Here is a 24,986-nt window from a genome sequence, read left to right as displayed (position 1 = left end):
CCTAAAGGATATTCCTTTAATTAAGCTTACTTAAGTGGTTTGCCCTTTGAATAAATTAAACTATTTCATCTAGGGTTTAAACCCAAAATGACGTTTCTATTTATAATTCTATTCCAGACATCAATTTGATAATAGTTTCCAAGTGTCTTCAGAAGAGGGCAGGAAGAGAAGGCAGCTACTGCTGCTTTCTACTAGTTTAATGCTCTTAAAATACAGTGGAATATATTCAATAACCTGGCATGAATTTCCAATGATGGCTTAGTGATATTTTAGCTTGGACTATACTCTGTATGGGGCTTCCCAGGTGGCTCAGTGGTAAAGAATAGGCCTGCCAAGGCAGGAGACACAGGTTTGATACCTGGGTCCAAAAGAATCCCTGGAGGAGGAGATGGCAGCCCACTCCAGGATTCTTGCCTGGGAAATCCCATGGACAGAGGAGTCTGGAGGGCTACAGTCCATGGGGTCACAAACAGTCAGACATGAGTGAGCGACTGGGCACATGCTAGACTGACAGGGTATTATATTTCATTTTGTCATTCTCTGGGTACCTCAAGTAACTGGCTGGCTCACAAGAACATGACTTTCACCAAACTCTATAATTCGAACACCTCCATAAATCCTGTAAATCTTTATAAAACCCTCATGACATCATCAGTTCCAAGAACTTGTCACATTTGCAAAAATATTTAACATGACACAAGTATTCAAATATAGTTACATAGACGTAAAAGTCTTCTGAAAAATATCTTTAAAGATTTACTTATAAAGGGACAAAGATTATGAAGTCCCTCTTTCATAATATCTACTTTTAGATCCATCAGCCAGGAAATGGCTTTTTTATATACCAATAGAGCATTAATGAATCAGAATTCATAAATGCTAACTATATAAAAATCAACAATTAAAAGCCACAGAGTTTCTACTACTACTGAAATTCACAATGTCAATCCTCAGAGTTCTCTGAAATAAACTGTCTTTAATGTCATTTAGCTTCTCTAGGTTTAAGGAATATTCATATCGACCTTTTATGAGAAACATGAATGCTTTACTCCTTCACTGTAGTAAATAAAATTAATTCCCAATAGCCCCCTCAGAGTTTCAAGCTTGTCTATCCCCTGAGAAACGAAAATCACAGCTCAGGATTGAATGAGACTAGGTTTAGTAGAAGCATCAGGGTACTGACATAGAAATCCTGCAAACAGAAATTTCCAAGAAGCACCCTATGAAAGCAGCATATACCCAGTTAATCCAGCCTTTTCTACAGCTCCTCACTTCTGCATCCAGAATTCACTATACAGGCCAAACATGGGGCATGAACACAACACTTCCCAGAGTTTCTAACATCTAGACATTTGATAAAAGTTACTTTCAAATAAAAGAACTTTAGTTCATTTACTTGCTTAGATGCAAACTGTAGATGGGCCTACCAAGTGCTAATTATACTCTTAGAAAGATCCTTTCAATTCTTACTAGGAAGTAACCAAGAAACAGGAGAATGCTAAAAGGGGTAGTATTCTCGTGCTGAAATACACTCAGAATTCCCATAAAAGTAATTGTTCACTAAAGAGGTATAAGAAATCAATAAAACTAGCCCACTGTTCTTTGTACTATGCATCTTGATCTCCATGCCAAGAACTGTGCTCTACCAAGTGAAACTGTGAGATAACAAGGGCCTCCTGTCAACTGAAGCACAGAAGCCCCTCTAAGAGGGCTCAGAATGGAGGGACCTTCTCACCTTATATCGTGGATTATGTTACAGCAGAGAAGGAGGTAAGTAACCATTGCCATGAGAGGCTGTGATTACCCATCAGTTGCTCATTAAAACACAATCTGGTTAGTAACCAGAAATAAAAACAATACATTCGGTGTTTCCATAACACCTTATGGAAAAACCCAAATGAACTTTTGGGCCAACCCAATAAATGGATTATTTTGACGACATTAAGAGAAGAGATAATAAGGAATCTCTAAGAAGCTGTGTAAGGCCAAGTCTTAACAAGGGGTGGAAGAAAGAAAAGACAATGAAAAGAAGACCCAAGGAACTCACAACACTGACATTTCAAATGTCCAGCCAGGATTTAGACATACACAGTTAATTCCCCAAACTCTTCCAAAAAAAAAACAAGCAAGCACCTGAAATCACCCTTCTTCAAAGGAATGCCTCAATGCCTCAGCAATCACCAAGTGCCTATCAGTATTGGAAATTAAGGTAACTAACAACACTGCTTTTGTAGATATGAAAACAGGGAGATGAAATTCTCCCACATATAAGGCCACCCCAGAAGTTAAGTGTGCAATCCTTGACACCCATTCACCTACACCAAGTTTTCTCAGAGCTGGAAGGGTGGGTACTCAATGAGATCAAACAACTATTGATTAATACTTCTGACCTGCAAAATGAGAACGAAGTAGTCTACAGGTTTGTTTCGCTGGTAGAGGTAGTATTCTGGAGCTTTCTTGTTCTTCTCATCATACTTCAGTTCCTGGATGACATTGGGGTGCTTTAGCAGCCTTAGAAGGATCTTCTCTGACATCTGGGATGGGCTAAATGCTTCTACTTCTATAGATATAAACACAACTTGATATTACACTTCAAATGGATGGAAAAAATGATGCTAGTGATTAAAGTGTTTAAAGAATACTTGGAATCGAAGCAATACAGCATGGATTAATGAGACTTCCATTTCGTGATCCATTGGGGGCAGATAACCTGGGAGAAATTAGAAAATGCTGAATTCTCATATTTGTTGCTTTAGAATTTTTCTTTTTCAACCTGTCACTGGTTTCAGGTATCATAAAAAAAAAAAAAAATACCCTCATGTTCTGACTGACACAAAGGAAAATCAACCAGAAGCAGGCTCCATGACTGCCAGGATGCCCTGCAACAGGCCACAAAAGACTGACTGTCCAACAACAGCCAGAGGAAGAAGCAGAGGGCAGGAAGCGTCTAGGCGTGGGTTAGTACCAGGGGCTCAGACGCAGGGCTCACATCTCACTCTCCCATCGACTACCCTGAGAAAGTCTGGAAACAGAGGAAGGTAGAGATTCGGAAGAAAAGCAAGGCACGTGCACACATCAACATGCACTCCAGCTTGCTATTAAAAAAAAGTAATGTTGATCTGAATTGATAAAGATAGTGATTTCATTTAAAATAACAAGACCCCAAGTTACTGACTTAAGGGTGCTATACTGAAAGTGGACTTCATGGTATCTCTGAGGCAGAGTAGAATAACATCTAAATTGTGGTTCTTAAATGATGAAGAACAATATTATCAGAAATAAAGATACTGTTCACATGTCTTAAAATGGTTTTAATTATGTTATATGTGAGACCCATAGATTCTGCATTAGTTCAGTGGCTTTTTTTGTAATAACAAAATAAGATAGTACATCGCAGAAGTTTTGGAAAATATAGAAAAAGAGAAAGAAGAAAATAAACCTATAAACCAACCACTCATAACCACTCTGAGCAATTGGTGAGCATTTCTTTCCCATATCACGCCTAGGCATGAGTGCCATGTATGTACGTGTGTGTACACTAAAAAATACAAGGATAATCTTGTGTACACATGGTTTTATACTGTTTCTTCTTACTTTACACTAAGTATTTTCACATGTGATAAATATATGATGAGGCTTTCGAGGTATCTGAAAAAATGATCTTAAAGAGTGTGTAACATTCCATCAGGTGGTTGCTGTTAGCCTTCTTTTCAAAATATCTCAAGTACACTGCATTCAGTTGAAAGGCACTGGCTGCCCATCTTGGACACAGACGTCTTCTACAGGCCACTGGGCACTCTCAGATTTTCTCACACTTCCCCCTGGCCAACAGAGCTCACCCTTCGCCTAGAGAGCCATCTGGGGATGTGAGCAGGGTCAGTCAGTCTCTCAAGTCCGTTCGACCTTGACCTCCCTGGAGCAGTCACTGCCGGCTGGGTTGGTGGTTTTAGTAATGTGAACACTTGCCTCCTGGAATGGGCCTGAGTTAACAATCTGATTTGAAGAGGCCATCAGGAAATCTATGTCAGAGTTCTGAGGATTTCTGATTTCATTACAACCAGAAAGGGTAAAAATTTAATTTTGAGAATTTATTGTTCTTCATTGCAAATCATAGCACCTGTGTCACCACTGATGTCCAACTGTTCTTCCAAGGCAAGCTGAAGAGAGAGCTACTCAATGTCTGACACACACCGAGATGGGGTCTGGTACGCACTGTCCGCCTGCTCCGCCAGCTGGCTCTCCCCTGGACTGAGCTGAAGCGGATGGCCTGGCCTACCGTTCACATGCAGTGTGGCACTAACATTCATCCTTACCTTTCAGACCAATTTTAAGTTACTGGTCCACCCCTGGTAAATGTCTCAGAGGGTTCATGCCGACACTGAACATAGGAGAGGAGAGAATTTAAAAAGAAAAAAAAACAAAACAAAACAAACAAAACAAAAAAACAAAAAACAAAACACAAAAGTGGCATTACTTATCACCCCAGTTCCCAGGCTCCACCCCCAGCCCACCCCAGTCAGTGGTGGGTGAGAAACTTGCTCCAGGGTTGGCAGAGATTTCAAACTGTGATAAGCGGCACTTGCCTGTTGCTAGGAAACGGTGCATGGCCAAGAGAAGCTGTGGTGATATTTTAACCTTCATCTCGCTGTCTGTCTGCTTAAAGGCAGAAAAATCTTGCTTTCTTTCTCGATGGGCCACTTTCTTTTTCGTCCTGTTATCAGCTGAGAGAGGAATGAGAAAAGGAAAAAGTAAGGAAACACATTCCATTAGATCAGGGCTCTTTTTGAATGAAAAATGACATGATATATTGGAAAAGCTAAGCTCGCTCTCCAGATGGTGGGCACGCTACATACAAATAGCACGTGGAGAGGGGAGGGACAGAGAACCCTCATCGGATCAGTGCAGCACAGGCGTGGCTGTGACACAATCCACAGTACGAAATCACAGGTAACGTGATTAGGAATGACTGTGGACACACGCTGGGAAGATCTACAGGGCCCTTCTAAGTACTATTATTGGGCAGCTATGGACAAAAATCCTCCCCTCGTAGAGCCTTTACACAACCACTCAGCAAGAGGACATGAAGCCCAGAGCACACACAGGCTCCTACTACTCAGGCTGCCACACAGCAGGAAGAACAATCGTGCTACAGAAGACAGAAAGGCGTGTGCCTGCCTCTGCTGAAAGAGTGCGCACACACACACACACACAACCTCGAGAAATAAACAAGAACACTTTCACAGAACAGTGATTATTTGTGATTGATTTTAATAATATTATCTGTTGCTTTTTAATAATATCTGTTGGTTTTAGTAATAATACCCCAGACCATGAGACCCTCCAGGTCAAGCAAATACGAAGGAAGTGATTCAGAACAGAGGTCAACACATTTCCTCTGCAAAGGGCTGGACAGTAAATATTTCAGGCTCGTGGGCCATGTATGTTCTGTTGCAACTACAACTGTGCTGTTGAGCAAAAAGAAGCCATGTGAAAATGAATTAGCAAGGTTGCGCTGCAGTAAAACTTTATTACAGACAGAAAATTTTAATTCTGTATCATTTTTACGTGTCACAAAATAATATTTTTTTTACTTTTAAACAACTGAAAAAATGTTAAAAAAAATTTTTTTTTTTAGCTTGTAAGCTGTAGTTTGCCAATCCTTGATCTTGAAGGTGTCAAACGCAAAACTTCTGAGTATTTCTGGACAAAGTAATGATCAAGAAAAAACTAGGTTAGAGACGAGATCCTAATTGCTTGCTTTCCCCCCTCAAGAATCATGAGTCTTTACATTACCATTTCATGCCTAAGGCAAAACAGTGACGGCTAATCAGGCTTGTCCTAGGGAGAAGGCAATCACAACCTGGAATTTTCCTCTGTCCCAAATTCTCTTTAGAGTCAGGCAGCAAAAATCAAGGCAAGCATTCTGAATCATTGTCTAATGTCAAAGGTCGTCATCATCCCTGAACTGAATCAAGACTATCCTTGAAACACAAGTTCAGTATCTCATCTCAGGAAGCCATGTATGAAATCAGTCTCATCAAGGTTTAAAAGAAGTGAGCTGAAGGGTAAACATAAAAGCACATAAATGTCTAGATTATCTTTCTTACACTGAGGATTACCCCTGGGGAAACACATAAATATGCAGAGACACACTTGGTATTATAACAGTCTCTGTGAGGAAGGATGAAAAGAATGTAAACACACAATTAACAATATTCTCTATTATGAAAGCTCTGATTATTCTCCAAGAGTCAAAAGGATAAAACACATAGGGACTGGTGTTGTTTAAAGAACACTATACAGATGTGAGGAAAAAAATGAGATCCATTTGGGAAGCAGGTCAAGAGCTAAATATTAAAAAAAAAAAAAATTTTTTTAAGGGTGGATGGAAGGACTGAATAAAATGACTCTGCTTTGAGCAAGACTGGCTTTGTCCTTGGTGCTCCAGGCCATCTGAACGGTCCCTTTTCCCCTCCAATTCAAGCTTGAAAAGCCTAACAGGGCACAAAGAGCCCAAATTCTCTTTCTCCATACCACCTTTGACAGCCCCTAACATCTCAGGCCTTGGGCCATCTTTGGCATTAAGAAACTCTTGAAAGAGTATTACTTTGCTAAGAGTGAGGCTCAGGAAATCCAACAGTTGTGGATTTAATAGGACAGAATGCAGGTTCAATGCCCAGCCCAGGATCGAGTCTGTGTGTGTGTGTGCTAAGTCACTTCAGTTGTGTTTGACTCTGTGTGACCCTAAGGCTGCAATGCACCAGTCCATGGACTTCTCCAGGCAAGAGAATCCTGGAGTGGATTGCCATGCCTTTCTCCTGAGGATCGTCCCAATCCAGGAATGGAACCTGTATCTCTTAAATGTCTCCTACACTGGCAGGCAGGTTCTTTACCACTAGCGCCACCTGGGAAGCCCCAGGATCAAGCCTACTCCAGGGCAAACAGGTGTGGATACCCACCTTCCCCAAGCCAAGCCCACCTCCCAAAAGGCAGAGAGACAGAGAACAAGAAAGACGCACTTTTACTGTGTATTCTAACCTGTTCTGCTTTTGCTATATACTCCGCAGTGAGAACACTACCCCAGCAAAACTAAGCCTGCAAACTTCACCTTTATCCTGATCCATGGGTACTAGAACAAGGACATTTCAACAGTTGCTATCCAGAAACCCTTCTCAGTTTTTAAGCATTTGAATTATGACTTTGAGTAGAGACAGAAACTTAACTGAAACAATTTGCCTAACTGTGTGAAATGAAAGCCAAGAATGGAGTTTTCTGTTCAGGGCAAGTAATGCCCAGCTCAGAAGCAGTTGGCTTTTCAAAAAAAAAAAAAAAAAAAAAACATGGCCAGTTGATATTACAGGACCTGCCTCCTCTTCCTCTGTGGTGGAAGGACTGGTATATACTTGTAGGTGGTACCCAGCCTACACACACCGTGTATAATTAGAAACAGACAACAGCTGGAGAGATGTCCGATGACTCACAAAAAACATGGCAAATAAAAGCAAAGGTTTTGGAAAATTACACTCAGGCAATGGTACTCACTGTATAAATCTGTTTCATCTAGAATCTCAGATTTGATGATTTCTTCAATCACATCCTCTAATGTGACAATTCCCAGAACTTCATAAAATGGATCCCCCTCTCCCTCATTGTTTACTCGCTGCACAATAGCCAGGTGAGATTTACCTTTAAAGAAAAGAAAGCAAAGAGGTAATTTTCAGAGGTGATTTTATGAATTTCCTGAATGAAGTTTTATAAAGGATTATGTTAAAAACAGCAGCAAACACAGATACCAGATTATCAAAGTCTACCTTTCAGCATTTAAAAATGGCTTGGAAATGTTTGTCCACAAGCAAATGGAAAAGCTTCATGGGCCATCAAAAGTAAGACCAGTTAAGCCAAAACGGCATCATCATCTACACACCGGGTACCACCATGGCGCCATCTGCTTCCCAATGGAGTTGGCGTCTGGTTATGTCAGCTGTTCCTTTGTGACCATTTAGCAACTGCTGCCTTACTTGAGGACAGCAGCTCTCAAAGTGTGGCCTGTGGACCCCTAGGGGTACCCAGGACCCCTTTAGGAAAGTCAGAAAGGCCAAATCCTTTTCATTTAGATTACTAAAATGTTCCTGGAGTTTTCTACTGTGTTGGTATTTGCACCAATGGTATAAAAGTGCCTCAGCACAAGTCAAGGCAGCAATAGTAGTAGGTCACTACTAGTGGTCACTGTCTTCACACACACACACACACACACACACACACACACACACACACAGTAAAAGGGGGAAGATCTGTTCAAATAACCTTTAAATTAGGAGTTTGGGATTAAAACATACACATTACTATACATAAAATCTATAGCCATCAAGGACCTACTGTATAGCACAGAGAACTATACTCAATACCTTGTGAGAACCTACAATGGAAGAGAATTTTAAAATGTATATAAAACCGAATCACTTTGCTGTACACTTGGAACTAACAGAACACTGTAAATCAACTGTATTTCAATTAAAAATTGTAAAATAACTCTTTTCCAGAGGGGGAAAAATATCCTTGATGATGCAGTAGAAGTAATCAGCTTCATTAAATCTTGATTCCTGAGACCTGTCTTTCAATATTGTACATGACAAATTGAGAAGTACCATAAAACATTTCTGTTGCATTCTGAAGTATGATAGTTGTTTTGAGGAAAAGGACTCATGCAAACTGAGTTGCAAGTTGGATCAATTTTTTCACCAAACATTTTATTTAAAAGAATAACTACCAAGCTATGGTTATTTAGAGCTGGATATTTGGCAGATATTTTCTTGAAAATGAACATGATGAGCCTATTACATTCAGGAAAACAACAGCAGTGTTCACTGCTAAAGATAACATCTGAGCTTTCAAGGGAAAATTAGGATTTCGGGAAACTTGTAGCCACCACGGTGAAACCTGAGAGCTTCTCAGTGAAGACTTACCTGATGAGACAGGTGGCGCTATTAACAAATGTGATTTGTAAAGTACTGAACAATAAAATGTGTCAACAGTTCAAAGATCTGTCTAACTCTATGAACCAGTATTCTCCAAATGACCACAGCCATGATGTTACCAAATCATGCATGGATAAACGATTTATTCAGAATGCAATGCGTAACAGTGGATTTTTAAAAACTTCTTTATTTTGCAGTAATTTTAGATTTACAGAAAAGTGGCAAAGACAAGAGTTCCTGTATATCCTTTACTCAATTTCCCCCTCCCACTATTAACACCTTACTTTACCATGATATATTCATCAAAACTAGAAGTTGACACTGATATGGTAACAGTAAGTACATTCCAGATTTTATTTGGATTTCACCAGTTTTTCCATTAATGTCCTCTATCTGTTCATGTATCCAATCTTAAGGACCATGCTACACTTAGCTGTCGTGTCTTCCCAGATTCCTCTGATCTGTGACAGTTTCCCAGTCTGCCTTTGTTCTTCATGAGCTTGACAATCATGTAGCTCTGGTCAGGTACTCTGCAGAATATCTTCTGATTTGGACATATTTTTCCAATGTTTTTCTCACAATTAGACTGGGGTTATGAGCTTTTTCGTTACATGACATCAGGGCTCACATCATCACAGGTGACGTTCGTGGTCACTATGTGGCTAAGGTAGTCTTTCCCAGGTTTCTCCACTGCAAAAGTTACCAATTTTTCCCTTGTACTCATTCTACTCTTTGGAAGCAAGTCACTTGGTCTAGCCCACCCCCAGGGAGGGTGAAGGGTAGGAATTAAGCCCTATGTCTTGGAGTCAGGGAGCAGCTACACACATTACTCAGAATTCTTTTGTAAGGAAGATTCCAGACCAAAAGATTTTAATGGAACAGGCACCACAAATCCACTGGCATAGTTTCAGATGCTACAATGAAACTAACTTTAAAGAAACTATCACTTGGGGAGTTTTGGGTTGTTGTCAAAGAACATCCAAATATTCATAAAGGTTATTAAAATACCTCTCCCTTTTCCAATACATATCTGTGTGAGGACAGATTTTCTTCACATATCTCAATCAAAACAGGGTACTGCACAGACTGAATGCAGAGGAGAATCTAGCTGCCCTCCATTTAGCTGGATAATAAACAATACACAGAAAGGCAAACACTATTCTCTACTATTCAAGTTTTGGAAAAAGTTATTTTTAATAAAAATGCTACATTAACATGTAATGGTTCATGGTTGTCCCTTAAAAATAAGTAAATGTTTAAAATTCCTCAGGTTTAATTTCAAATATAGTAAACATCAAAAAGATTTCTTACAAACACATGCTATGAAACTGACCACTTCTGGAATATGAACTCTAGTATCACCACTCTAGCCACCACCGGCTGGGTGATCAGGACCAAGGCCTATGTAACTTTTCTGAGCCTCAGTCTCCTCTCCTCTAAACCCAGGCTCATGATAATTGCTGTCATGTAGGATTATCGTATCAGAAATAATGTACCTAGCAAAGGCAGTGACTGGGATCAACTGGGCAATCAAGAAATGGTAGCTTATATTAATTTATCAATATTCTTCCTCAATTCTAAGGCACTATCAACTATGACCAGCTCAGTCAGAAGGAAAAAGTCTACTACATTAAATGTACACTGTGATAGCAAAATAAATTGCCATATGTAAAATAGACAGCCAGCGAAAATTTGCTTTATGATGCAGAGAACTCAAATCAGGTGCTCTGTGACAACCTAGAGGGGTGGGAGGTGAGAGGGAGGTTGAGAGAGGACATAGATATATCTATGGCTGATTCATGGTGATGTATGGCAGAAACCAACCCAATACTGTAGAGCAATTATCCTCCAATTAAAAATTTTAAAATTAAAAAAGGATGCATTTCAATTTCAGAAAGATCTTTTAAAAATATTAAATTTATCTCATACACCAATAATTGGTTTTCCTAACCCAAGGCATGAGGGCAGCTGAAACGTATCCTCAAGCTAAGCCAAGGAGACATTATATCTGGAAACTTCATGATCATTTTAACATTATATTATTTTCTTTAATTGGAGCGTAATTGTTTTACAATGTTAATTTCTGCTGCAGGACAACATGAATAATCAGTTATACGTATTCATATATCTTTCCCCTCTTGAGCCTCCCCCTACCCAACATGTTATTTTTTTAAATGACAGGGTGAGGTTTTTTGGAGGGGGTGGGAGTGAGGGCATGTCATTTAAATAAACTTTACCTCAAACTGGGTGAGTTTGCTCAGACACAACCAGCCAAACTAAAAATATCCTGAAGGCCAGGTCTGATGAAGTTCCCAGCACCTACTCAGAGGCTGACTTTGGGTTGGTGGGTTCATCTGCCCTTTCTGCTCTGCCTCAGACCCCTTTGCAGGCAACGTTGTCTGGAGACTGAGAGGTTAAGATTGTTAGACAATCAGGCATCCTAACAATCTGCATCCTTAGCGTGCTCGCACTCAAAGAATGAAAATATTTTGAGCAAATGAGACTACAAGGGAAACTTATCAGCAATAGATAGATAAACACCGCATCAGGTCAAGTCAATTCTAGTCTAGTCCGTTTGGTTAGGTCAGTTTCTCCCATCTGCTTTCCCAAGGACCCAAGCATAAGCAGTTAAAAATTCTTGGTGAATGCTGTCTGTCGAAAGTTAAATTCTTTTGCTATTCCCAGCTTGTGATCATTTAAAAGGAATTTTCCAAAGCAAGGTCTAATATTAGACTCAAAATGAAGTTTCCATTCCACTGAGGCGCTATTCTCACCAAAGTAACTACCGCATAATCAGATTGTCTTGGAGCAATTCGTTTAAATGCAGATGGACATACTTGAAATACCAGCTCGATAGCACCAACAGATCTGACTGGAAAAGGCCTTACTCTAGAAATTATTCATGTAAGCTAGGCTTCTTAGATGGAAAATTAAGTTTTCTTCCTAGCTAGCTCAGTGTTCCCCTTCACACCCCCACCTCCAACGTTGAAACTTCTTCATCTGCCCCAGAGTCACATATTTTTAGCTTTGGAATTCCTGGTGAGAAGTCTTGTTTTCTAACCTTCTTCCCAGTAAGCAGTACCAAAAAAAAAAAAAAAACAAAAAAGATATCCCTCTTCTCTAATCATGCTTTTGGAAGACAGCAATATAAGGTACCTCTTCCCCTACTTAACCATTCACTGCAGGGAGTTCAGCCTTTGGCCTCATCAATGGAACCATCAAAGGGAAAATATAAACTTATCAAAACAGAAATTTAAAAAACTGAGCTCAAATAGCATCGTTCTTAACCTGAGCATTGGAGGGATTAAGCCAGGATTGAAAGCAGCAAAGCAATTTTGGGGAAACTAATAAAAGATATTTATAAACCGAAAACTGGAAAAGATTATGAACTGATGGATTCTTAACTTCCAAAGAGAAGAATAAAAACACAGCAATCAGCACAATCTCCGATTACAGGCATGAAATAGCACTAAAGCTTTTTAACATAGCTAGATTATACAAACTGGATTAATTATATATAGAATAAAGCAGGCATTGCTGGCACAATTAGGGCTTGGAGACACCCTTTGTGGCTAGCTATAAGGGGCCTTGCAGTATTCATGTCATTTCAAACTGTTTTGAAACTTATACCTACATACAGCCTCTCTCCATCTAGTCTGGTCCTAAATGACTAACAGAATACTTATGACCTAAGAGGATCTATGCAGGCCTCTCTTCAGAGTAAAGGGCTCCATAAACACATTTCCATTCAAATTCAGAATTGTTAAGTTCACTATGAAATAATCACCTAGTTTTTAACTGCTGTGTGTTCCAAACAGGGTACGTGCACAGATGAAATTATAATAACATGTCTTCACTGTGAGGTAGGCTAAGTAAAATCATCTATATGCAATAAAACTAGGATCAAATTTCTGCCTCCGCCTGCTTCCACTGCTCCCCAAATCAAAGTACTGCATCATCTCTCTGGAGAATCAGCTCAGAATTGTTGCAGGTTGCCATGCTCGAATCTTTTAACCTTACCACAATGCTAGGCTCAGATTCTGAATGACAGATACCATTTGTATTTTGATAGGGATAATTAACTAGGCAATGATTAGGCTGACAAAGGGTACCTTAACTGCCTGATGAAAATATGGACTCATTTGCTCTCATACAAGTTTGATGTCAATCAAGTGACATGGAACAGCAGGCAGAGTAACTGAAACACCTAAGGAAGAAAGCCAAGTGGGCAGATGAAGTAGAAAGGAATCAGGAAAAACTTGACACAGCTGAGCTAATAACAAGCGACAAGCAGTAGTTCAAATGACCGAACAATGTGAGTGCAAAGCAGACAGAGTCCTAAAGAGGCACTTGATCAGCAAGAAGAAAACAAGCAGAAGATTCAACAATGAGGAACTAAAGTCAAACATTTCACGTCTGCCGTGGCTGCCGTGTCCCACAATTGTAGGGGTGCAAGACCCAAGGGTACCCGGGAGGTTGTGCAGCGTCATGCGTGCGTGCTAAGTTGCTTCAGTCATGTCCAACTCTGCGACCCCACTGACTGCAGCCCACCAAGCTCCTCTGTCCATGGGATGCTCCCCACAGGAATACTGGAGTGGGTTGCCACACCCTTCTCCATAGGATCTTCCTGACCCAGGGATCGAACCCCCATCTCCCGTGTCTCTTACACCACAGGGGGATTCTTTACCACAAGCCACCAGGGAAGCTCATGCAGTGTTGTAGCCCCTCACTAAACAAGGGTATTAGGGCAAGGGAGGCATTTGATATGCCTCTGTTTTTAAACATTTCCCAGTTTATCTAACATAAGAATTATAATAATTCAACAAGTAGGAATCAATGAAGTTCCTAAGAATGGAACTCGTAATAAAATAAAGAAATGCTCTGTAAGTTAGAATTCAGGTCCCCCATCACTAAAACAAAAACGAGATGGAGGATAGATATGAAGGCCATACTTAAGATCTCCCAAGGAAACCAGTTTGCATATAAGCCGTCAAGGAAGTCAATACACTTTAAACAGCATTAGAGTTAGATTTAGTCTGATGTACAAAAATTGAACACACTGACCAATGATCTAATGTTTTTGAACATAATGTATAATCCATAAGGTACAATGCTACGTGTCAATGAACTATAGTCACAAACTCATTCATTCACTCAGTAAATATGTACTGATGTCTACTATATATGCCAGGCTTATACCTCAGACACAAGACAAAGCTCTGGCTTTCAAGGAACACTCTAGCAGGGGAGACAGACACTCAGGGAAACAGTATAAACACATATCAGACTGTATAAAATGTGCTGTGCAGAACAAAAAATCAGAGGCTAAATTATTTAGCTTAGGCTGGCCAGGGAAGGGCCTCCCTAGTAAGGGGACAGCTGAACAATGCTGGAAGGTGTTCAGGAGCTGGAAGTAAGTAAGGGGTTGGGCAAGATGTTTCAGGTGGAGGGAACGATGGAGCCCTGGAGCGGAGAGGCCTGGTGTGCTTGAGAGAAAGCAAGCAGTGTGGCTGGAGCAGAGTAAGCAGGAGAGAAAGAAGCAAAGATGACATGGGGGCTGAGGGGGAGGCCGGGATAGTTGGGGATGGGGGGTAGTGCACATCACATCTCCATCACCACGACTTCAGCTTTTACTGAAGAGTGTGTGTGTGTGCGTGTGCATGCGCGCACACGTGCAGTTGCTCAGTCCTATCTGACTCTGCGACCCCACGGACTATAGCCCACTAGGCTCTTCTGCCAATGGATTTTCCAGGCAAGAATACTGGAGTGGGTTGCCATTTCCTACTCCAGGGCATCTTTCTGACCCAGGGATCGTGTGTATAAAATAAACTAATGAGAACCTACTGTATAACACAGGGAACTTTACTCAGTGCTCTGTGGTGACCCAAATGGGAAGGAAATCCAAAAAGCAGTTGTAATAAAGATTGCTGAGAGAAATACCAATAATAACCTCAGATATGCAGATGACACCACCCTTACGGCAGAAAGCGAAGAAGAATTAAAGAGCCTCTTGATGAAAATGAAAGAGGAGAGTGAAAAAGCTGGCCTAAAACTCAACATCCAAAAAACTAAGATCACAGCATCTGGTCCCATCACTTCATGGCAAATAGTGGGGTAACAATGGAAACAGAGTTACTGTTTCAGACAGACTTTATTTTCTTGGGTTCCAAAATCACTGCAGTCATGAAATTAAAAGACACTTGCTCCTTGGAAGAGAAGCTATGACTAACCTCGACAGCATATTAAAAAGCAGAGACATTACTTTGTCAACAAAGGTCCATATAGTCAAAGCTATGGTTTTTCCAGTAGTCATGTATGATTGTGAGAGTTGGACTTTAAAGAAAGCTGAGCGCCAAAGAATTGATGCTTTTGAACTGTGGTGTTGGAGAAGATTCTTGAGAGTCCCTTGGACTGCAAGGAGATCCAACCAGTCCATCCTAAAGGAAATCCGTCCTGAATATTCACTGAAAGGACTGATGCTGAAGCTGAAGCTTCCATACTCTGGCCACTTGATACAAAGAACTGACTCACTGGAAAAGACTCTGATGCTGGAGAAGACTGAAGGGAGGAGCAGGAGGAGGAGACAGAAGACGAGATGGTGGATGACATCACCGACTCGACGGACATGAGTTTGAGCAAGTTCTGGGAGTTGGTGATGGACAGGGAAGCCTGGCATGCTGCAGTCCATGGGGTTGCAAAGAGTCAGACAGGACTGAGCAACTGAACTGAACTGTGTATGTATAGCTGATTCACTTTGCTTACAGCAGAAACTAACACAACATTGCAAAGCAACTATATTCCAATCAAAATTTTTTAAAAACAGAAGTTATTTCAGTGATCTCAGTGACAAGGATGGTGGCCTGGAGCAGATGGAAACAATGGAGGGGGTGGGAAGTACTTAGAATCCGGGTGTATATTTTAGATTAGAGCCAACAGGTTTTGCTGATCGACTGAATGTAGGTGGGAGAGGAGGAGACAAGCCAGGGCTGACTCTAGGATTTTGGGGCCTGAGCAGTGGGAAGGATAGAGTTGCCATTTATCGAAGAGGACTGTGGAAGGTACTCGCCTGGAAAGAAGAAGAAATCAGTTCAGTGTTAGACAGGTTAAGTTCAAGATGCCTACTAGACTTCCCAGTGGAAATATCAAACAGCCAGTTACATATCTAAGGGCAGAATTCAACAGAGCGTGAGCCATGTGGGTTACAGATGAAGAGTGAGCACTCCGAGAGAAGAAAGGCTAGTGAAGCCAGACACCAGTGGGGATCACCAAGAGAGGTGGTGTGTGCAGCCTGAGTCAGGGCAGGCCAGCGTCTCTAGAGCAGAAAGTGGAGATACAGTCAAAAAGGAGACTGAGAAGGAGGGGCTGGTGGCATGAGCAGAGAAAAGAGAGATTGGTGTTTGCAAGTCAAATTTTTTTTTAAAAACTACCTCAAATTAAAAAAAAAAACAAAACCTACTTCAAGAAACTACCAACAGATCAAATGGGGCCAAAAGATCATGAAAGGTGACTTTGGGAACAAAAGAGGCACAAGATAAGAAAGGTCATGGATGAAGAATCCAAGGATCACCATCTTAGTGTTCAATCCAAGCGATTCCCACAACATCCTTCCTTCTAACAAGGACACACACACTTGCCTGATTCTGCCAGGGCGCCTTCGCCTGAAGGCAAAGATCTGTGTCTTTAGACAGAGTCTTTGTCCTTCCTCAGTAACACCTCCCTCTTCTGGCACCTCTGGAAATAGTGCCATTGGAGCTACAATCACCCAGCCTTAAAACTCGGAATCACCTTTGCCTCTTTTCTCCAGATCTTTTTCTCTTTCCTTTTGAATGAAGAGTGAATGAATGAATGTATACCCACCTATAACAACATGTAGGGGCATTGGGTGCAGCAGTGTGTGCATGGGACCTTTTGAAGGAGGTCACTATTATCTTCATTATCTCCACCATTGTTTGGCCTCAGGTCAAATAACAGAATAGAAAATTGGATTAAAGATTTACTAAGCATGGCTCTGCCCATCAGAACAAGACCCAGTTTCCCTCTCAGTCTCTCGCACCCGGAAGCTTCTATAAGCCTCTTATCCTTCTCCATCAGAGAGGAGACAGATTGAAAACCACAATCACAGAAAACTAACCAATCTGATCACATGGACCACAGCCTTGTCTAACTCAAAGAAACTATGAGCCGTGCCGTGCAGGGCCACCCAAGACGGACGGGTCATGGTGGACAGTTCTGACAAAACGTGGTCCACTGGAGAAGGGAATGGTAAACCACTTCAGTATTCTTGCCTTGAGAACCCCATGAACAGTATGAAAAGGCAAAAAGATAGGACACTGAAAGATGAACTCCCCAATACACTACTAAAGATCAGTGGAGAAATAACTCTGGAAAAAATGAAGAGACGGAGTCAGAGCAAAAACAACACCCAGTTGTGGATGTGACTGGTGATGGAAGTAAAGTCCGATGCTGTATTGAGCAATATTGCATAGGAGGCTGGAATGTTAGGTCCATGAATCAAGGCAAATTGGAAGTGGTCAAACAAGAGATGGCAAGAATGAACATCGACATTTTAGGAATCAGCAAACTAAAATGGACTGGAACGGGTGAATTTAACTCCGATGACCATTATATCTACTACTGTGGGTAAGAATCCCTCAGAAGAAATGGAATAGCCCTCATAGTCAACAAGAGTCCAAAATGCAGTACTTGGGTGCAATCTCAAAAACGACAGAATGATCTGTTTCTAAGGCAAACCATTCAATATCACAGTAATCCAAGTCTATGCCTTGATGAGTAATGCTGAAGAAGCTGAAGTTGAACAGTTCTATGAAGACCTACAAGACCTTCTAGAACTAACACCCCCCAAAAATGTCCTTTTCATTACAGGGGACTGGAATGCAAAAGTAGGAAGTCAAGAGATACCTGGAGTAAGAGGCAAATTTGGCCTTGGAGCACAAAATGAAGCAGGGGCAAAGGCTAATAGAGTTTTGCCAAGAGAACACACTGGTCATAGCAAACACCCTCTTCCAACAACACAAGAGAAGACTACACATGGACATCATCAGATGGTCAACACCGAAATCAGATCGATTATATTCTTCGTAGCCAAAGATGGAGAAGCTCTATACAGTCAGCAAAAACAAGACCGGGAGCTGACTGTGGCTCAGATCATGAACTCCTTATTGCCAAATTCAGACTTAAATTGAAGAAAGTACGGGAAACCACTAGACCATTCAGGTATGACCTAAATTAAATCCCTTACGATTATACAGTGGAAGTGACGGAATAGATTCAAGGAATTAGATCTGATAGACAGTGCCTGAAGAACTATGGACAGAGGTTTGTGACATTTCACAGCAGGCAGTGATTAGGACCACCCACAAGAAAAAGAAATGCAAAAGGGCAAAATGGTTGTCTGAGGAGGCCTTACAAACAGCTCTGAAAAGAAGAGAAGCAAAAGGCAAAAGAGAAAAGGAAGTGAAGTGAAGTGAAGTGGCTCAGTCGTGTCCAACTCTTCGTGACCCCATGGACTGTAGTTGAACAGGCTCCTCTGTCCATGGGATTCTCTAGGTAAGAACACTGGAATGGGTTGCCATTTCCTTCTCCAGGGGATCTTCCTGACCCAGGGATCAAACCCAGGTCTCTCGCATTGCAGGCAGACGCTTTAACCTCTGAGCCACCAGGGAAGCCCTCCCATTTGAATGTAGAGTTCCAAAGAATAGTAAGGAGAGATAAGAAAGGCTTCCTCAGTGATCAATGCAAAGAAATAGAGGAAAACAACAGAATGGGAAAGACTAGAGATCTCTTCAGGAAAATTAGAGATACCAAGGGAACATTTCATGCAAAGATGGGCACAATAAAGGACAGAAATGGTATGGACCTAAAAGCAGCAGAAGATATTAAGAAAAGGTGGCAAGAAAACACAGAAAAACTACACAAAAAAGACCTTCACGACCCAGATAATCACGATGGTGTGATCACTCACCTAGAGTCAGACATTCTGGAATGTGAAATCAAGTGGGCCTTAGGAAGGATCGCTACAAACAAAGCAAGTGAAGGTGATGGAATTCCAGTGGAGCTATTTCAAATCCTAAAAGATGATGCTGTCAAAGTGCTGCAGTCATATGCCAGCAAATTTGGAAAACTCAGCAGTGGCCACAGGACTGCAAAAGGTCAGTTTTCATTCCAATCCCAAAGAAAGGCAATGCCAAATAATGCTCAAACTACCGCACAATTGCACTCATCTCACATGCTAGCAAAGTAACACTCAAAATTCTCCAAGCCAGGTATCAACAGTACATGAACCATGAACTTCCAGAAGGTCAAGCTGGTTTTAGAAAAGGCGGAAGAATCAGAGATCAAATTTCCAACATCCGTTGGATCACTGAAAAAGCAAGAGTTCCAGAAAAACATCTACTTCTGCTTTATTGACTATTCCAAAGCCTTTGACTGTATGGATCACAACAAACTGTGGAAAATTCTGAAAGAGATAGGAATACCAGACCACCTTATCTGCCTCCTGAGAAAACTGTATGCAGGTCAAGAAGCAACAGTTAGAACGGGACATGGAACAACAGACTGGTTCCAAATAGGGAAAGGAGTAAGTCAAGGCTGTATACTGTCACCCTGCTTATTTAACTTCTATGGAAAGTACATCATGAGAGATGGTGGACTGGATAAAGCACAAGCTGGAATTAAGACTGCCAGGAGAAATAGCAATAACCTCAGATATGAAGATGACACCATCCTTATAGTAAAAAACGAAGAACTAAAGAACCTTTGATGAAAGTGAAAGGAGAGCGAAAAAGTTGGCTTAAAACTCAACATTCAGAAAACTAAGATCATGGCATCTGGTCCCATCACTTCATGGCGAACAGATGGGGAAACAGTGACAGATTTTATTTTGGGGGGCTCCAAAATCACTGAAGATGGTGACTGCAGCCATGAAATTAAAAGACGTTTGCTCCTTGGAAGACAAGCTATGACCAATCTAGACAGCATATTAAAAAGCAGAGACATTACTTTGCCAACGAAGTTTTGTCTAGTCAAAGCTACATAAATACAGTGGTCATGTAAGGATGTGAGAGTTTCACTATAAAGAAAGCTGAGCACTGAAGAATTGATGCTTTTGAATGGTGGTGTTGAAGACTCTTCAGAGTCCCTTGGACTGCAAGGAGATCCAACCAGTCAATCCTAAAGGAAATCAGTCCTGAATATTCATTGGAAGGACTGATGTTGAGGCTGAAACTCCAATACTTTGGCCACCTGATGAGAAGAACTGAATCATTTGAAAAGACCCTGATGCTGGGAAAGACTGAAGGCGGGAGGAGGGGACGACAGAGGATGAGATGGTTGGATGGCATCAATGACTCAATGGATATGAATTTGAGTACACTCCAGGAGTTGGTGATGGACAGGGAGGCCTGGTATGGGGGTCACACAGTCCATGGGGTCACAAAGAGTCAGACACGACTGAGCAATTGAACTGAACTCTACAATAACATGTATAAGATGCACAGTTCAATAAGTAGTTACAGAACTACCACCCACGAGGGACTAAAGGGGTCAGGGCCGAACAGTGGACCTCAGGGGTGTATGAGGCAGGAGGCGGAAGCAGGAATGGGGAACAGGAGGTGATAGGAGAAGTCGCTAAGGAAGGTGAGCAAACTTAGGCAGGTTCCAAGAGGGAACACAGGCCTACTTGTGGCCTCTTCACTAGGACCTCCTTCCCAGAAACCCCTTCTCTTTGTTAATGGCAGGTCTCCCCAGAACGGATGACCTGGTGGTTCAGGAACATATTATTTCCTGGTGACTGAGTGCCAACGCAATCTCAGAACAAGGGAAGCAATGCTCCTACTACAGTTAGCCTATGCGGAGTACTGTGTTCAGGTCTGGGTCTCTTATTTTATGAGGCAAACTGAGAAGAGAACTACCAAGATCTTGTAAGGTGTATAAACTATGGCACATGAGGAGGAAATGGAGGCTAGAGACATCAAGCCAGAAGAGAAACCTGGCCCGGGGTTAGTGGGACAGAGGCCTTCAAATCTCTGAAATGGAAAGCAAGCCTTTGGTTCTGTGCCTCCTCGCCTGCCCACCTCCTCAACCAACTCATACCTCACTCACCACAAGGTTATCGACCCTTATGAGATCATCAACAATGCCTGGACGACAGGGCCCTCTGTGTTACTCATCTTTGTATCACTCTTCATCCGCAGGCCCTACCAAGTCTAGCACAATACCTAACACCCCCACAGACACAAAGGTAATACTTACTAAACCACAACATAACCCTATCATTCTACAACTCAAAAGTGCTCATTTCCCTTCAATGACTGAATTTAAAAGAAAATGTCTTCGAGTAGGGTTCAAAGGCCATTAAGAACCTGGTCCTTAACTGCCCTGTCTTTCCATCTTTTGGTCTCTAACATACTCCTCTTAGGGCTTCCCTGGTGGCTCAGATGGGAAAGAATCCACCTGCAGTGTGGGAGACCTGGATTCGATCCCTAGGTTGGGAAGATCCCCTTGAGGAGGGCACAGCAGCCCACTCTAGTATTCTTGCCTGGAGAATCCCGTGAACAGAAGAGCCTGGCGGGCTACAGTCCATGGGGTTGCAGAGTCGGACACGACTGAGCGACTAAGCACACATACTCCTCTTACGTTCTTCTTGTCCAGCCAGTCAAACGACTTGATTTTCTCCAACCGTAACCTCCATGGTTTCATTCATCCCCACAGAACAAGTAGGAAGGAACCTCTCCTCAGGGGCACTGCCCCCACCTCAGCCATACTGTGTCATATCACAGCCACACCTAACTCCTGCCAAAGCCACACCTGGGCTCTGGGAATGCCTGTGTCTCTACACCCAGAGTACATTTTTTTAAACTTTTTATTTTATATTGGAGTATAGCCAATTAACAATGCTATGGTAGTTTCAGGCGCACAGCAAAGCGACTCAGCCAAACATATACATGTATCCATTCTCCCCCAAACTCCTCTCCCAGCCAGGCTGCCACACTCATATTACTCTTTTTTTTTCCCATTTATTTTTATTAGTTGAAGGCTAATTACTTTACAGTATTGTAGTGGTTTTTGCCATACACTGACATGAATCAGCTATGGATTTACATGTGTTCCCCATCCCGATCCCCCCTCCCACCTCCCTCTCTACCCGATCCCTCTGGGTCCTCCCAGTGCACCAGTCCCGAGCACTTGTCTCATGCATCCAACCTGGACTGGCGATCTGTTTCACACTTGATAATATACATGTTTCAATGCTGTTCTCTCAAATCATCCCACCCTCGCCTTTTCCCATAGAGTCCAAAAGTCTATTCTATACATCTGTGTCTCTTTTTCTGTTTTGCATATGGGGTTATCGTTACCATCTTTCTAAATTCCATATATATGCGTTAGTATACTGTATTGGTGTTTATCTTTCTGGCTTACTTCACTCTGCATAATGGGCTCCAGTTTTATCCATCTCATTAGAACTGATTCAAATGTAGTCTTTTTAATGGCTGAACAATATTCCATTGTGTATATGTACCATAGCTTTCTTATCCATTCGTCTGCTGATGGGCATCTAGGTTGCTTCCATATCCTGGCTATTATAAACAGTGCTGCGATAAACAATGGGGTGCACGTGTCTCTTTTCAGTTCTGGTTTCCTCGGTGTGTATGCCCAGGAGTGGGATTGCTGGGTCAAATGGCAGCTCCATTTCCAGTTTTTTAAGGAATCTCCACACTGTTCTCCATAGTGGCTATACACACTCATATTACTCTCTTTTTTTTTTCATATTACTCTTAACAGTAAATACATCCTTATCCTACCCCTTTTCCCTCTCAACAAGCACAAAATCAAAAGAAACCCTGAATTACAAGCTATATTGTACAAAACAGCTAATTTCTTACAGATTTTCATAAAGAATACACGGATGAATTCTTACACATGCCTTGCAGATCTTCTACTTACTTATACGGTGACAGGTCTATTATTATAACATGAGTAAAATGGTAAGATTTGCTTAAGGACAATGAAGCAACACAATTTCATTTCACGAGCTACTACTTTGCTATTTCTGTCCTGTTTAAAGACAAAATGAAGAAAAAACCCCAAAAACTTCATTTCTTTTTAAAGTCTTACTTTACCTTACCATCCCCACCAGAGCTAAGTGCATTTTTTCCAACTGAATTTTCCCACCATAAAATACACCAGGAAAAAATGTGACACAGATCTTAAAATAGTCCTATATAAACAATACAGGAGTATATATATAGAAGCACTTGCTGTATATAGAAATGACTGGTTTTAAGTGATGATAACTGTTGCTATTCCAGGAGACAAAAGCCCCCTTTCACCAAAAGTTCAACTACTTTAAAAAATTCCAATATCCACCCAGTTAAGTGGCTGGCTGAGATCTCTCTAGCAGGACAGCTTCTCCACCGCAGGTGTGTTGGGGTCCCTCCACCCCTGACAACCTCACTCCCAGTTAGGTCATGTCTGCCAGGAGGTGACTGGGGTGAAATATGGAGTGATGGTTTCCTAAACACTTTAATTTATGGGGGTGAGGGCAGGAGTTGATTTGATGCAGACAGTATTTCTTAATCGGGCCGTTTCCTGGGTAGAACCCTAAATTTATCTACTAACTTAGATTATAACATCTTTCAGGGAACAGATCCTGCTGTTCATAGGCCAAACTCTGAAAGAAAGATGGCAATCACTTGCCGAGGTGCTCAGCCTCTAAGGGACTTATTTAAAAAAAAAAAGCAAAGCCTGCGTCTTCACTAAAGGTGACCACAGAGTCCTGGGCAGAGCACTTAGGCCTGTTAACAGGGCCCAGGCCCAATGCTAAGGGCTTTCTTGGTGGTTCAGTGGTAAAGAATCGGCCTGCCAAGGCAGGAGATGTGAGTTCCATCCTTGGGTTGGGAAGATCCCCTGGAGAAGGAAACTGCAGCCCACTCCAGTATTCCTGCCTAAGAAATTCCCATGGACAAAACAGTCTGCTGGTCTACATGAGTCGGACACATTAAATCAAGTTCTACATAAGTGGTGAGTCGTGAATCCCACGAAAGTCATGAGGTGGACTCGACTTAGTGACTGAAGAACAACCACCGCCCCAATGCTGGTCCCTGGAGGTCACCTGATTGTCCGAGCCTTCTTTCTATTTGCTATAAATACCTATTTCTTTACATTTAAACTGAGACTGGCCCCATCTTCCCATTCTTAACTATAGTTTCCTATTCTATATCCCTAAAATAGAAATACTTGAAAGACATTGCAAGTAGAAAATATCTTTTAAGACGATCCATGAATTACATTTGTAAATATCTTTATAATTGACTTATTTTTGACTGATAGAATTTCACTTCTCCACAAAAATCTGATATAGCTGGATCAGAAATATACACTGAGAAAATCCAATTCACATGATTCTCAGATATTGATGGCTGTATCAGTTGAGATTTGGGGAAGGCGTGGCAGCCATCAAGGACATCAATATCTACATCTAGAAAAGTTTCTGAAATACATGAAAACTACAGCCTGACAGAGAGGCACACAAATATTCACTAAATGAGTGAATCCGCACATTTACCTAAATCCTTCAAACATAGTTTTATTTTCAAGCTATACAACTTTCTGGTCTAAAATGGTATTTGTCCCACAACTAACTGCCTCCTGCACATTTCCAGTGGTTTCCTTTTTTTTTTTTGGTTTCCTCTTGATATACACTTTTAAGTTTGTTATTGTTCAGTAGCCAAGTTATGTCCAACTCCTTCTTAACCCCATGGGCTGTAGCCCACCAGGCTCCTCTGTCCATGGGGTTTTTCAGGCAAGAATACTGGAGTGGATTGCCATTTCCTTCTCCAGGAGATCTTCCCAACCCAGGGATCAAACCCACTTCTGCACTACCAAGCAGATTCTTTACCACTGAGCCATATGCAGTTTATTCAAGCATAGGATAAGATATATAGATGTCTACCTCCTAAAGAAAACATGACTATTTTTAAAAAATGGATTAGA

General features: G+C 41.5%; 1 protein-coding gene across 2 annotated transcripts in view; it reads right to left on the bottom strand.

Annotated features, from left to right (window-relative positions):
- Window positions 1-24,986, bottom strand: part of CNNM2 (cyclin and CBS domain divalent metal cation transport mediator 2) — a 164,173-nt gene that overhangs the window by 21,928 nt on the left and 117,259 nt on the right. For both annotated transcript variants that reach the window (XM_065923237.1, XM_065923238.1), the window contains exons 2-4: window positions 7,543-7,686; window positions 4,584-4,721; window positions 2,391-2,560 (exon numbers count right to left, since the gene is read on the bottom strand). In XM_065923237.1, the coding sequence (XP_065779309.1) occupies window positions 2,391-2,560; window positions 4,584-4,721; window positions 7,543-7,686 (452 nt within the window). The remainder of the gene's footprint in view (window positions 1-2,390; window positions 2,561-4,583; window positions 4,722-7,542; window positions 7,687-24,986) is intronic.

The sequence above is a fragment of the Muntiacus reevesi genome, chromosome 2 (assembly GCF_963930625.1).
Source record: "Muntiacus reevesi chromosome 2, mMunRee1.1, whole genome shotgun sequence".
Taxonomy (NCBI): Eukaryota; Metazoa; Chordata; class Mammalia; order Artiodactyla; family Cervidae; genus Muntiacus; species Muntiacus reevesi.
Note: the sequence above shows the minus strand (reverse complement) of the source record. Positions and strands in the feature narration are given on the sequence as shown.